This window comes from Arachis ipaensis, chromosome B4 (genome assembly GCF_059453495.1).
Source record: "Arachis ipaensis isolate K30076 ecotype BB chromosome B4, ASM5945349v1, whole genome shotgun sequence".
In the NCBI taxonomy this organism is placed as follows: domain Eukaryota; kingdom Viridiplantae; phylum Streptophyta; class Magnoliopsida; order Fabales; family Fabaceae; genus Arachis; species Arachis ipaensis.
The window spans coordinates 1485257-1501305 of record NC_142439.1 but is presented as its reverse complement, the minus strand read 5'-3'; the positions used below and the strand labels follow the sequence as shown (position 1 = coordinate 1501305).

Below are 16049 nucleotides of genomic sequence, written 5' to 3'. Positions count from 1 at the left end.
TCCAATTTCTGCTTGAGAGGAATTTTTTTTAATGTACAGGAAATCGGAGAGTCCGAGTTCCCATCAACAACTTGCAGGGTCCGGTTACTGTGTTCTTGACACCACAACCCAGTAAAGCTCCCCTCCTCTACATATCTACGTCCTACACTAACGATGCCTCCATAATAAAATTAAGGAAAAGTATAGGGTACCAACATATTATCTGCCAACTTATTGCCAATAATAATTAATTATTATATTTTAAACACATATATAAAGAGACACATCCAAAAAATATATCTATAAAGACACTTCTATTAAATACAACCATAAAAAAGACATTTTTATTAGACACATCTATGAAGACACTTCCATTAAACACAATTATACATAAGAGTTGGCAGAAGTTGGCAGAAATGCTGTTGGTAACGTAGCGGAACCGTAAAATTAATTTGCGACATAAATTTTCATTTCTCTCTAAAAAGAGATCAGACTTTAAAAAGGGATCGGACAACCAGGAACGTAAACACCTTTTGCAGTGGGGCAGCCAGCTAACGGACAACCGTCAAGGTGGTTGCCCCACCAATTAATACTAATGTCCTCTAATCCTAAGCAAAGATACAAAAGCACTCCCATAAATGCAAGGCCTGCATCCAAAGCTCCAGAGAGCACATAATTGTGGCGTTGCCACCATTCTGGCTTGTACCTGTACACAACAAATCCAGAGAAAAATCCAACAACGATCCAACTTGTGTAGTTCACCGCCGTTGCCGGCGGCATCATCCCCGTGGCACCTATCAACACAGGCATGTTGATGAGGCTAATCCACTCCTGTTGTGGGAACGCCCTTACAGCGAACCATACGAGTAAAGGAGCAATGGCTCCACCCAAAAAGAACCAATTTATTTGAGAATAAATTCCTTCGTCTCCAAAGATTCTTCTTGGACCAATCAAACCCCAAATCACTGAAGCATCGTAAAATACTGTGTCGCTTGGACAAGTCCAAACAGAGGACGTGTCTTGACATATGTCTGGGATTGTTTCCATTAACCACCATGCAGTAGTCAAATACACAAGAGCTGCGATTATCGTTCCCACCACCTAATCAAATTCATCACATTCAAGCCATTAGTAACCATGTGTCTCTTTATTTTTCGAATATTGAAAAACTCTAGACCTAAAGATCTAAATCCAATAAAACTACCGAATCATAACAGCTATACCTAACATATAATGCTTACATGTAACCTCTCCACGGCTCTATCTATTGGGCATTCACATCAAGATTCATGATTGTTGAGTCAAGAATTGAATATTTATCTTAAAATGACAAACATAGTTGATAATTTTCTATTATAACTTATTTCTCTATGACCATTATAGTTAAATGTGGAAAAAAAAAAAATCACAATTAGAAATCCACAATTCAAGTAAGGAGGACACTTAATAAAGATGCGGAAAATTTCTTTTTGTAAAAATACTTATGTGTCGCATTATTATTGGACGTATTAATGAATAGGTTATTTTTGAATTTTTTAACAAACTAGAATAAAACCGATTTTTTATAACAATAACAAATCAGATCCGATCGAACCGACTAATTTATATAACACATTGGATCGTGATTTTTTTTAAAACAAAAATTAGGGATATATTTATCTTTTTATCAAAAAATTTAAACATGATTCGGTTTAGATTGTGTAAATCGATCGAATCAAATCAGATATAATAATTATAATGCGGACAATTGGATTTATTATTGTTGCTATAATAAACCGATTTTGTTCTGATTTATTAAAAAATAAATGATTAACCGGTTTAATAAAAATGTCCAATAATATCATGACACATAAACGTCTTAAAAAAAACATTTTTATTATTTTTATCGAAGTGGTCTCCTTCAAGCAAAACAGTAGCTACTGCATATTGCTATCAAAAACTAAAGAAGAAAGGATTCTCTTTTCAATATCAACCACTACAACAATGAATGGTGCAACGGCTAGCTTGATAAAAAAAGAGAAACTTCCAACATTGAAAAAGAGATATCAAATTCTATATATGATGATTCATCTAAGAAAGAAGACAACCAATTTAAGCGAAATTCAGATTATATACACAACCCAGGTTTTCTTGTTTTGAGTGTGGTTTTACTTTGTTTATTATTTAAAATTAAGTTTATATTGAGAGATATAAAATACAAAGAGAGTTGATCACACAAAAGACATTTATTCTTTTATTTGAGTGTTTGATTTTAAATGTGTATTGAAATTAGAGTACACTTAGTTTCCTTTATCTAAATTGAGTTAGCAGTTAGAAATTACTAAATCTGGATTAATTTAGGTATGTTACAAGAATGAGTCTCTTAAAATTAGTGTTTGTAAACAATCTTGATTATAGTGAAAATTTTATTATTATTATTATGGTGAAAGCAGGACATAAATCATATTATATTTTGTGATCGAACGAGGAGGATGTATCATGGTGTTACTCTTCTATATCATTTATTTCTGCAATTTTTATTTCTTTTCTATTCTATACTGCACAATCAGTTTTATTAAACACCAAAAAAAATTCCTTGATTTAACCTCTTTATGAACCTTCAATGAATTTAAGTAGACGTTAATTTTAACTAAATTTAGTTTGAATTTATAAATTATTGACATTTCGTTCTTTTAACGAAAGGTGCAATATTTAAATAGTTACATATATCCATGTAAATGTCTAGAAATCAAGGCATAATAATATGGGAAAAATTTTAAGTATATCAAAAAACACCGATATTTCAGTTATTTTTTAACCGTTGATTTCAATTAATATATATTATATATATATTTTATAATTCAGATTAACGATTAAAATAACTAGAACACCCGTCTTCCCAATAAACTTAAAATTCTTCCAATAATATGTACCTGTGCCATGAACATGATTCTGGGAGGAATCTTCATGTAGTGACCGAGCTTAAAGTCTTGCAAGAAAGTGATGGCTTGTGTCATGCTGATGTAACCATAAACCTTGAAGCACATGTTAGCCACTGGGTATCCCGGGTAGATATATCCTATGATGTACTCCGTAATTATATTCAGCCCCGGCGTCTGTAATAATAAGCAAATAAAGCTTAGAGAGAACCAACCTAAGAATGAAAGGATTAAAATTTAAAATATAATGTAATTACAAAAGAAAATTTCTTGAGACTAATAATTTTTTTAGTATTTTTGGCTATTATTTAACTAGAATAAATATTAAATTATTTTTAACAAATAAATTTTATTAATTTATGTATAAAAATTTTGAAAAATATAATTATAAATTATATTAATTTATGTGCGTAAAAATTCAATAAATATAAGTATAAATTATATTTTGTATGCAAAATTTTGAAAAATATAAGTTTAAATTATTGTTAGTTAAGTGTTGGCCAAAAATAATAATATTTACTGGCTAGAGAGCATTTTTTTTTTAACCAAATAACCTGATTTGTGATTGCTGTAATAATCCCAATTGGAAGAGTGAAAAAGATTGCAATGGCACATGCGAGCAAAACACCCCACCAAGGCAGTTGTAGCTGTTCATTGTAGTACTCGCAAGCAAAGACGGTGGCAGCAATTGTCACAATGAGTATGGACACAAACCACCACTCTGGAACCTGCTTGTACCTCCGCATAAGCTTGGTGTGTATGTCCGTTTTCTTTTCCTTAAAACTTGATTTGCTTTGTTCCCAAAGTTCTCTGCATTTTCAATTCCATATATCTCAAATCTACTATAGGAAAATTTTTAAGTATGTCGTCGTACCGGTGTTTAAGTGATTTTTAACCGTTGATCTTAATTATAAAAAATATATATAATATATATAATTAAGATCAACGGTTAAAAATTACTGATACACCGGTATATCGATACACTTAAAAATCTTTCTTTACTGTATACTTTATCAATAACTTATTGCGTACTTGAACGCCACTTAGCTCTTATTTACCGATACAAATATTTTTTCATGTACAGGTGAAATAATATGATGGAGAAGAAAATATTTAACTTTAGAGGTGCACTGACGATAATAAAATTTCAGCATTAAGTCAACCAAGATTTTAATATAATTAAACTACTAAAATATCCTAAAAATATTCTATTTGTTAATGATAAAAGTGTTTTAAAAGATTATTTTGTATAAGTATTAAACGAATTTTATTTGACAAATTATTTGTGTATTTAATTTAAAATTTTTGTAATAATTTTTTTATAACTATTTAAAAAGTTCATACAAAAAATTGATATCTAGAATTTTTTATTTTTTAAAAAATATTTTTGGCCACTAAAAAAAATCGTAAAAAAAAAATTATATAGTGTAAAATTACTAAATTTTAAAGATAAAAGATGTTTTTTTTCTAGTCATACTTATATATATTTAAAGTTTGCTTTTTAAAATATTTTGAAGGAATTTTTGTCAGCAAATTAATAGTCTAAGGACATTTTTCATAATTTACTCTTGAATATATATGATTTCATTTTGGATCATTAATAGCATCATATTTAGTTATCCACATTTATTTATTGTATTTTAAATAATAGTATTTACAATAATATATATGTAAACTATGCCATTGCAGAGAAAGAAAAAAATTTCATAGTTGAAAAAGTATATCTAGTAGTGCATATTATACAATTAGTAAAAATGTTAAAAATAATCAACAAAGTAAAGAAAATTGGGATAGAAATGTTATCATTTTTTAAAATATTCTATTATTTATTTAAATGTTAGGTATAAAATTAAAAAAAAAATAAAATAAAATTAAAACCAAGTGAATATCATAATCTATAATAGATGCATAGAAAAATATAAAATTTACTTGGAGTTAACTTCAAATAAAATTAATAATAAAAAATTGTTAAATAATTTAATAAATTTAACTAAATTATTATTTAATAACTCTTAATTATTAATTTCATATAAAATTAACTTAAAATTAATTGCACCTTATGATACACGGACACTGACACGGACACGGGACACGACACAACACGGGACACGCCGACACGCGAATTTTAAAATCTTAGACACAGGGACGCGTATATATATAAAATATAAAGTATTTTTTAGATAAATTGTAATGATATTTTGATATTTTATTGATATTAAAATATAAATTAAAATTTTTAATTATTTTTAATGTCTTATTTTAATTATATCAAATATTTAAAATAGTTTTTGTTTTAATAAATAATAATATATACTATATCTAAATTTATTTTAAGAATATATGTTAAGAATAAGACTGGATACGTGGACACGTGATGGTATTTAGGTGTGTTCAGACGTGTCCGAAGAAGAATTTTTCATTTTTTATTAAGACACGGTTGGACACAGACACACAGCGACACACAGCGTGTCGAACGAGTGTTAGTGAGTGTCGTGTCCGAAATGTGTTCGACACGCGGACACGATAACTCAACAAAGTGTCCGTGCTTCGCAAAGCAGTTTTTACTGTACCTTCCGTGGAAGAGAGCAACATGCACAATGGTAGCAGTTAGTGCAGCAAAGCCCACACCATAAGTCATGGCAAAGAAAGTGCTGAGGTGGAGTCGTCCTTGTCGCTCGTAAGCAGCTATGTCCAAGTGAAAATTGGAATCAATTATGGCTGTGATGTTGTAAATTGATCCATTTGCTGTGAACAGTTCGTCGGAGAAAATTGGGTACGTCTTGGCATTATAGGCATTGAGCCAATAACACAATGGAGTCAGAATGTACATCACAAACACGAATCCCGCGGCAACATTGGCAGTGGCAAACCATGGGCTTGCAAGTGGGCTTCCCAAGTAGGCCGAAATAGTAGACCAGTCAAATCCAATGGCACCAATGCCGAGCCCGTAAAGGCCTGACCCAAGCTGTTGGGCCAACACGTTGTTGGGAAATAGCCAGCATACCCAAGAGAGAGAGGTTAACATTTGGAATATGTAGCCTGGGAAAACATAGTAGGAGAAGCTACAAAGAAAAGCTATGATGAAGAATTGCGATCGTGTTAACCCTCCCTTGGTTCGTTGCTCCTTCTCATGCAGTGCCCTGTGGGAAAGATATCAAAGTAAATAGTTGAGTCAAAACTCAGAAGTCAAAACTTATTGGTTAGCAAATAAAGTTTAAGTTTATGGAAAAGTATACGACAATAATATATTATCTGTTAATTTATTGTCAACAATAATTAATTATTATATTTTAATTATAATTAGCATTAATATGTATAAAGAGATATATCTACAAAGATATTTCTATTAAACACAGTTATAAAAAGACATTTCTATTAGACACATCCACAAAGACACTTTTATTAAACACCGCCGTAAATAAGAGTGGGTAGAAATTTGTAGAATCTTTGTTGGTTACGTAATCTTATAATTACATTCATTAGTTTGGATGACTATCATATAATTAATGTGAAATATAGTTAATTTTATTAATGTAACATTATGTAATTAAATACACATATAAAATTATTTTACATTAACAATGCATTAAAATTAAACTCTATTAAATATATATTAAAAATGGGAGTAACATTTATTTGTTTTTTTGGATTGAAATTAGAGTGGCATCTATGTATAACAATATATAATGATAATACATAAGTTTAGTGTCCAAAATTTCTTTTCAATATTACTTTTTTTAATTAACTTCTCCACTTAACTTCAGTTATTTAGGTTTAAAAAAATTTCTACCAATTTCTCTCACCTTATATCTACTAGCAGCTTTACAGGCACTTTTCAACCACTTTTCTATTATTTTTAAAAGATTAATTTTTATATTTTTATTTTTAAAATTATAAATTTCATAAAATAATTTAAAAATTAAGAATAAAAAATATTTAAAAATAAATATAAAAATTTTATAAGGTATTTGAATTTTATAAGGTATAAAATTTATAAATTTAAATTAAATAAGATATTAAAAAATTTATTATATTATTATGTGTAATAAAATTAAGATAAACATATAAAGTAGTTATTTATAAATATGTTATAAGTTTATTCATTTATTTTTTCAACAGTCTTTAATTTGAAGCAAAGATAAAATATTATATTTAAAGTTCATGCATAACTTTAAATTTTATAATCAATTTACTAAATTATCTATAATTTTATTACTTTTTTAAATTATTAATTTATATTTTTATTATATTTTTTATTGTATCATTCACTATTATTTACTTTTACTATTATTTTCTATACACATGTCTGTCATTGTCTCACCGCAATTATTATATTGTCTTGTTTTTCTTTTTCATTTTTTTCTCCTCCCACCTTCTCTTTAATTATCATCAAGTACCATTATAACAATTTTATATCTTATCTATCACTTTGATCTATAAACATTCGTTCTGTTAATTTTTATGAGTTGTTAAAGTGTTATTAAGAGAATTTATTTTTGTATCTTTTGAATATCTAGATGTATAAAAATAATAGTTTTTTCTTGACGTGTATGTTAAGTAATTTTATTATTTAATTAAAAAAATTAAGACATAAAATATTAATTTTTTTTGTTCAAATTATCAAAATTTAATGTTAGTAACCTTAAAAAATAATATCAAAATATATTATTTTTAACTAATATAATAAAAATAGTATATTATTGTAAATTTTTAACTAATAATTGTGAAAAATAAAAAGTGCTCTGCTAGAGTTTTACCAGTGCTCTACTAGAATTTTATCAGTGTTCTGTTTAGAGTTTTGATCTTTCCACCTCTTTTCTCCTTTTCTATTTCTATCTTCTTCTTCGATCACAACAATTTGTACTCTTAATTCTATCTCGTTACCTTATAATCAACTTCTCCTCAATTAGCACTCTCAATCCAATATGAATTTCGGTGAAGAGAGGAACTCTAAAATTGATCCAGGTAGTGAGGAGGATGAGGAAGATACTATAGTATTGGAGATGGAAGATTATTCTCAGGAGTTAGAAGCTTGTATTAAGAGTCTCTCTGGGAGACTCTTTGCAGATAAGCTGTTTTCAATTGGCACAATAGATAATGCCCTAAGGGTGATATGGGATAAATCGGAGGAGTTCCAATCGATTGAAAGAGGTCCTAATCAATTCCAAATTTTCTTTGAGAATGCTCTTGATGTTCTCAGAATTGAAAAAGGATCTCCTTGACTCTTTAAGGATTATATCTTGCATGTGAGAAGATGGGTTGAATCGGATGAACAAGACCAGAAAAGCATTACTTGTTTTCCAATCTGGATCCAATTCTAGGGTCTATTTGAGCAGTTCAAAACTATTCAGGTTGAAAAAAGACTTGGGGAGAAAATTGGAAAGGTGATAGACATTGATTTTTTTTCTGTTCGTGGAAGAGAATCTCGAATTCTCAAGACCAAAGTCTGGCTGGATGGTGATAAAAGGATGAAAGACAGCATTCGTATGGCTGAATTGAATGGTAAGGTGCTGGAAATTGGATTGCGATACGAGAGGATTGGAATTTTCTGTACTTATTGTGCTCATTTAGAACATGATTCCAAACACTGTTCTAAATTATGGAAAATTCATCAGTGGGCGCTATTAAACAGGATCGTATTGGCGAGTGGGTCTAAGCAGATCAAGTAGGCAAGAGGATCGAATGTGGAGGAACCGGTGATAACTCCAGCTTCAATAACTCAAACTCAAGCACTCCCCAATTGAGAAAAAAGCCAACCCGAAACTGGTTGATAGATAATTTTGCTAGCTTGAATGTCAAAGGGACAAAAAATAACTCTATGGAGACATCTCGAGGTAATAAGGAAGATGATAATTTTTCGAAAGTGGTTTGGCAGTCAATTGAGAAGATTAGTGAGGCATTAGTCCTGTAAAATATTACTAGTACTATGAACACTAATAAATCTACCCTACAGAACTTACCTAATGAAGAAATGACCAGTAGGAGTTCTAAGTGGAAACAACTTGCTAGACAAGGGACTGATTCAAGTAAGCTGTTTGGAGGAATAAAAAGAAGAAATCCAGGGAAGGAAAATGAAAATGAGGCTAAGAAGATCTGTTTGGTTGATAATATGATTGCTGAAACGAGGGTAGATGGTGCCAGCCGTTCAATGGCACCCGAAGAGATATGAAGCTCATTACGTGGAATTGTCGGGATGTGGAGAGACCCCTGACGATCCACAATCTCAAAGGAATTTCACAGTCCCACTCCCCCGAGATGGTTTTTCTATGCGAAACTAAAAACCAATCTCGACAAATGAAAATGAAGTTGAGGTCATGTGGTTTTACAAATTGAAAGATTATTGATCCAATGGGTAGCACGAGAGGCTTGGCATTAGCTTGGAGGGACAATGTGGTAATGCAAATAATTGATAGTTCAGATTTTTTTTTTATTGTGGCTTTGGTGAAAGACACATCCGTTAATATGGAATAAAACCTCGTTGGTGTTCATTTCAGCAGCCATGAACAAATCCGTTCAACACAATTTCAAGAGGTGTCAGCAATCTTACAGCAGCAATAAGGTAACTCATGTATTTTGGGAGACTTTAATACCATTGTTGATCAAAGTGAAAAAAGTGGAGGTAGTCTTAAATCATAGTCTTTTATAGCATATTTTAATTATTTTATTGGTAATAATGCTTTACTTGACTTAAAAATGATTGGTAGACCTTTCACTTAGAATAATAGGCAGAAAGTAGAAAAATGGATTCAAGAACGATTGGATAGAATTTTAGTGGGAGAAACATGGCTGCAACTGTTCCCTAATCCATCAGTTCTTAGATTGTCCGAGACAGGTTCAGACCACGCTCCTCTCCTTTTTTACATTAATCCACAAACTGAACGTTCAAAAAAAAAGATTTAAATTTCAGACTCGATGATGTGAGGAGAATTCTGTCCAAATTTTTATTACTGAGATTTGGAACACAGAAATTAAAGGCTCCCCATATTTTGACTAGCTCAAAAGCTTAAACTCATTCGATATCAACTGGTCATATGACAGAAGAGTAGCCTTTCAAACTCTAAAAGAGGCAAAACGCTTCCATCAATTGATGCGTTCCCTACCATATATTATCCAAGAGATGCTCAATATGCACGTCACTTAGTTAGAACAGTTAGTAATCGAATTAAAATAGGTAGGCCTCCGGTTTTTTTTTTTTTCGATAGGAAAATGTTTAATAACAAAAAAATATTAATAAAAAAGGGTCAAATATTAATTATAATATTAAATAAATAAATTTCGATTGTTCTTTTTGTTTTTCTATCATTTCTGTTCCACAAAATATAAATTGGTATATGTTACTGTTATGGTAGTTATTACCTGAAGAGTGAAACTTGTACTAAATTCGCTGGCCACCACATGGCTGCTGGCTCCACAAGGTACCTCCTATATATGCCAGCCCATCCGAATCCTAATACCTGCCGTTCATTAAGAGTTACGTTAATACTGGTTTGTACTCACGATAAATTCTACACATAGTTTGACCCTTATCCCATTCATTGCCTTTTGTAATATTTTTATATATCCATGCCTATAAAAATAATTAATTACTAATTTAGTATTTAAGAGATTGGGACATAGACAAACCAATTTTAAAAGATATTATTGATAAATTTTTTTTTTGAATAATTTAAAGTTGGACAAACATATCCATTATTTACTGAAATTCATATCCAATAAACATAATGCTAAGGCGGTGGCCACTAAAATTAAAAAATTTGACTAACTTTAAAAGTAATTACTGGTCTGGTATTTTAGATAACTAGATCAATAATTTACCTTTAGAATTAGTTAGATAATCCAGTTTTAGTAACCATCTCAACATGATGTTTATCAAAAATAAGCTTCGATGAAGTGATGGACATGCATGTTCATTTTTTAAATTATTCAAAAAAAATTTTGTCAATATGGTTTAAGGTTTATTTTGTCAACATCAGAATTTTTTGAATATTAAATTAATAATTAACTCTTATTTAAAAAAATTTACAATAGATAAATTCATGCTATGCTTAGGATTCAAGGTGAACCCAAGTATATTAAGTTTTCAATGCATTTGTTTTGTATTTATTTATGGGTTATGTTAGGTAACTAATGATTTTTTTGAACAATATAAACAACTATCAATCAAATAAAAATACACTACACTTCTAAATTAATCACCTAAATTTTAATATTAGAATAACCATCTGCACACCTAGTAAAATGAACATTCGATATATTTATTGTTTACATTGTTTAACATTTTTATTATCCTTCTATACTTTTCCTTTATTAAATAAGAACATTTAAAATTTTTTACTAATAATAAACTTATCATATGTTTTTAGAATATATGTTAGCTAAACCTATTTTTTATTTAAAAAGATTAAATTGGGTTTCAGATACTAATCTCGAATTATTTTACCTATACGGTCGTCAGAGTTGGGTCAGCAGTTATATAATAAACAACAAACTTTTGAGCTATGTCTTTCCAGACGAAAAGAATTTTTAAAAGGTTAGGTGATAAGTGAGATGCAGGTGTTACAGCTACAAGTCACAACAAAAGAGACGAATTCGAAACCAACTACAAGTCATGAAGCTATGTGCATTTATAATTTTATATAGATTATGATGTGAAAGTGGATGTAATTAACCGATGACTGATGTTGAGTTGGCCATGATTTTTAAAGCACAATACTGATTCTACACATTTTTCGAAATATTAATAACTTAGTGTGTGTTTTGATTTGATAATTTTTATTTAAATAAATTATAATAAATTAAATATTATTTAGATTATATTATTTAAAATTACTTTTAAATAAAAAATTACAGAAAAAAATATAAATTTAAATGATTATTTTATTTTATTTTATAATTTTATTTTAAATATTTAAATAAATTTTAATATTTTTTTAATATTTTTAATATTCTTTAATATTCTAATAAGATTAATATAATCATAATATAAAATAAAAAAATATTTCATATAAAAAAAATAACAATAACAATAAAATAATTCATATAAAAAATAAAAATTTTATAAAAAATAATAATATGCATAAAAAAATATTAAAAAAATATTATAAAAAAACAATAAACATATGAATATTAAAGGACATAATTCGTACATAGAATATAAAGTTTAATCTAAAGTAAAAAACTGAATGAAAAAGTTAGAATTTTTAGCTTTTGATAAATATAGGTGGGAGACAAAAATCATTTCTACGTTTACAAAATAAATACATTGCCAAACATAAAGATGAAGGGTTTAAGAAACTCAAACAAGCTTCTCTCTTCTCCAACGCAAATCCAAACACACCCCTAATAATGTATTTATGAGCTTAATTATGTGTACGTATAAACTGTGAAACAAAAATTAGATAGAGTTGGACTTTTTTTTTTGAAATAATTGACCTACCTGGGTGGTAATGATGACAAGGAAGGCAACAAAGAAGGACATGTGCTTGCGGTAAAAGATAGTGATGAGAACGTGCTCCTTCACGTTGAAGGGCCCAGGGTTGAAGCTGAATTCCCAGCGCTTCCCTTTAAAGAAGACGCGCTTCGTGATCTTGGAAGCCATGAGCTGCCCCAACGGCACCACGGCTATCTGCGCCGAGATAGCCGTGATGCTGAGGGGTTCCGTTCGGTACCAAAAGAATTGGTTCAGGAACGATAGCAGCACGCAGGAGAGGCTTCCAAGGACCCACATTCGGAACGTGAGAACCGGGAGGGAAGGGTCGTCGCTGGTTGGCACCGTTAGCGCCACTTGTTCTATTGCTGACTTTTCATGAAAAGTCTCTTCTTCTTCCCCGCTCACTATATCACATACAAGACAAACAAATTAATCTAAATTCGGAAAATGAGAATATAATGACAATGATATTTCATATGCTTACGGAGAGGGGATGTGATCTCGTTGGAGGGTTGCTCCATGCGTTCGCTGCAATAATAGCTCGATTTTCTGCTCAATTTGAGGGTTCTACTACATACAAACTATGAACAAGAGAGAAATGAAATAGTTATATAGAGGGCAAAATACCTCAATAAATCAAATGCATATTAATATTACTTGAATGTCCTAAATCAAAAAATGTAAAGTCAAAGTCTCAAAGCACATTTCTATATAAATTGAATTGATTAAAGTCGATTTAATGAAACACGCAGTAAATTAATTTATTAGGATTTTAATCATACACTTAGTTCAAATCTACTTCATTTGATTTACTACGTATTTTATTAAATTGAATTTAATCAATTTAATTTATATAGAAATGTGCTTTGAGACTTTGACATTATATTTTCTAATTTACGACATTTAAATAATATTAATGTGCATTTAGTTTATTGAGGTGTTTTGCCTTTATATATATATATATATATATATTACTTTTTACATGATGGGTCATGAGAGAGTTATCAGTGATTTAGTTGCATAGGGGAGGGAATGAGAAACACACCAAATAGGAATATATTTTTATATGAAGAATGTTAAGGAGTTAGTAATTTTTGTGATTTATAGCCATTAAATAATTATTAATGATGATTTTAATGGTATGAGATTGGTGTGAAATTTCATCCAATGGTTCACTTTTTTTACTGGTTACATACTAGTTAAAATTTGATAAAGTTGCTGGTCCCCTAAACTTTTCCTTTTTATATTTATTGTAAAAATATAGTAAACTGTGGTGTTTATTTGCACACGTGATCAAGCTTAGATATTTTGTTTATTATTTTCTTTAATTTCACTAATCTAAATAGGAATCAACTTGTTCGTTTAATTTCCAACTAATTCAATTTAAACTCCCGAATATATATGTTAATTGTCTTAAAATATCTTGAGGATGTAATAAGGAACAACTCCCCAAATTCAAGGTAGTTCTTTTAAAAAAATAAGGTGACTTGAATGTAGTTTCGTGTCAACTTCAAAGGATAATAAGAAATATTTATGACGGATTTTGATGTCTATATTAATAAGAATTTTAATCGATTAAAAGGAAATTAGGATTAAAAAATACCTAAAGTTAATGAAATATTTATATAAAAAGTAATGATTTAATCATTATGGTAAAAATTTTTTTCTTGTAATAATGAATTGGTATTCTCCTAATATTTAGAGAGTTATCTTACGTAAAAGTAGTTATTAAGTTTATAGATATCTTTATATTAGAAGTAGTGGGATGACAAATCATTGTTTGCCACACAGGTCGGATCAATTGCAGGTCATAAAATTCGTGGTCCGACTAAGTTGGCCAAGTGGACACATATTGATTATAATTCTATTGGATTGAATAAGAAAGTTTATTAAGCTCCCTTAAAATGGTCTAATATTTTCTTGGTTCCAGGCTCACTAAAATAAAAAAAAATTTTCACTTTATTTATCCATCACAATTCTAATTTCACTTTTCACCTTTTATTTTTTCTTTCTTTTACCACAATCGTTTTACTCTTCATTTTCCATCACACCGTCATCCTTATCGTCATCAACGCACTTCAGTGTCACCGCCTTTTTTTTTCCTTGTCGTGTCACTGCTGTTGTGCCATGTTCTTCTTGTCAAGTGTCGCTATTGTGTCGCGCCGTTCGTCGTCTATCTTTATCGTCGTGCCTGAACACGCCTGTCATCGTGTCAACACCGTTCCCTTTACCTCTACTGCCTAGTGCCTCCTTTTTCAATTTTGTCGCGCCTTCAAACTGCACCACTCCAAAGATGAGTTAAACCCCAAAGTGATCCCTAAAATTCACGGTTTGCACCAATTTAGTCCCTGATTTACCAATTGTACCATTTATGTCCCCGACTTCGTAAAAATTGCACCAAGGTCGTCCCTAGCCACATCTACGAGCAAATTAATGAACGCCGGCAGTGACCTGGCACTGAGAAGCCACGCTGGCGTAGATAACGACAAGCTGAGGTGGCAATTGAAACTGTTTGACCCAATGTGGTCCCTATACCTAGTTTTAATCCCAATTTCTAGCATGGCATCGTCACCTTCATGTGATTGTGTATATGATCATTTATGTTCAACAACTACATGGATACGCAATATCATCAATTCACTTGCTAACTCTGTATGCACTTAACATATAACACCAAACAAGAAATGAATTCTAAAATTTCAGTTCAATTTGGTGTTAAGCAAGAACATTCACCAAGTGCATAACCAAAATTCAATCTCAATCATCATAAAAACTTATAGAAAACTGCACAATATGAGTTACAATGCCTAATGAAAATAAAATTTGAAGCCTATGATGATCAGACATAAGATTTAACTTTCAGTCAATTTATCGAACAGGTTGTATGCAGAATTCATAAACAGCAATTTCAGTTTAATGTAAGCATCAATCAACCCAAAAATTTCAACCAGCCAATACACATTCAGTCCAGAAACACAAATAATCAACTATCCTAAGTCTAACAAGATCAGTAAAAGCAGAATCAAGAGGCACTGAAATAAAAAAATAATTAGAAAAAAAAAAAGAAACAGACACAGAGGATGGAATGGAACCTGCGTTGAGGAGTGAAAAAAGAAGATAGCGTAAGGAGCGGAGGTAGTGTCGTAGCGGCAGAGAGTTTCGCCGCCGCTGGTAGTTTTCACCAGAACTGGAAGGTGCAGACAGAGATGGCGCCACGAACAGGAGTGTTGCGTACAGGAGAAAAGAAATGGAGAAATAGGAAAGAAAGAAAAGGAAGAAGGGAGGAGGGAGGTTAGCGACGGTGGTCGCCGGCGGTAGGGACGGACGGACGGACGGACGGAAGGTTGGTGTGGAAGTCTGCGGGCTGGGCTGGGTTTCAGAGAAGAAGAGAAGAAAGAAAGAAGGTTGGGCGGGCGGGCGTGGCTTCTCAGTGCCAAGTCACTGCCGGCGTTCATTCATTTGTCCGAAGATGTGGCTAAGAACGATCTTGGTGCAATTTTTACAAAGTCAGGGACATAAATGGTGCAATTGGTAAGTCAGCGACTAAATTGGTGTAAATCGTGAATCTCAAAGACTACTTTGGGGTTTAACTCCTCCAAAAATTAATAGATATTTATTTTATTTTGTGGATGTTTCTTTCTTGTTTCGGGTTCTGAAACTAGATATAAAGCTCCATATGAGATTAGATATTTCTTTTATTAGAGATTAGATTTTTCTTTTAT

At 30.6% G+C, this 16049-nt stretch overlaps 1 protein-coding gene across 1 annotated transcript; it reads right to left on the bottom strand.

Annotated features, from left to right (window-relative positions):
• Window positions 1–335: 335 nt before the first annotated feature.
• Window positions 336–12986, bottom strand: LOC107638313 (oligopeptide transporter 7-like). The gene is made up of 7 exons (XM_016341527.3): window positions 12812–12986; window positions 12334–12731; window positions 10254–10351; window positions 5468–6037; window positions 3452–3707; window positions 2892–3074; window positions 336–1080 (listed from the first exon to the last, which is right to left on the bottom strand). The coding sequence occupies exons 1-7, from the start codon at window positions 12846–12848 to the stop codon at window positions 475–477; spliced, it is 2148 nt and encodes a 715-aa protein (XP_016197013.1). The 5' UTR covers window positions 12849–12986; the 3' UTR covers window positions 336–474.
• Between the last annotated feature and the right edge of the window lie 3063 nt (window positions 12987–16049).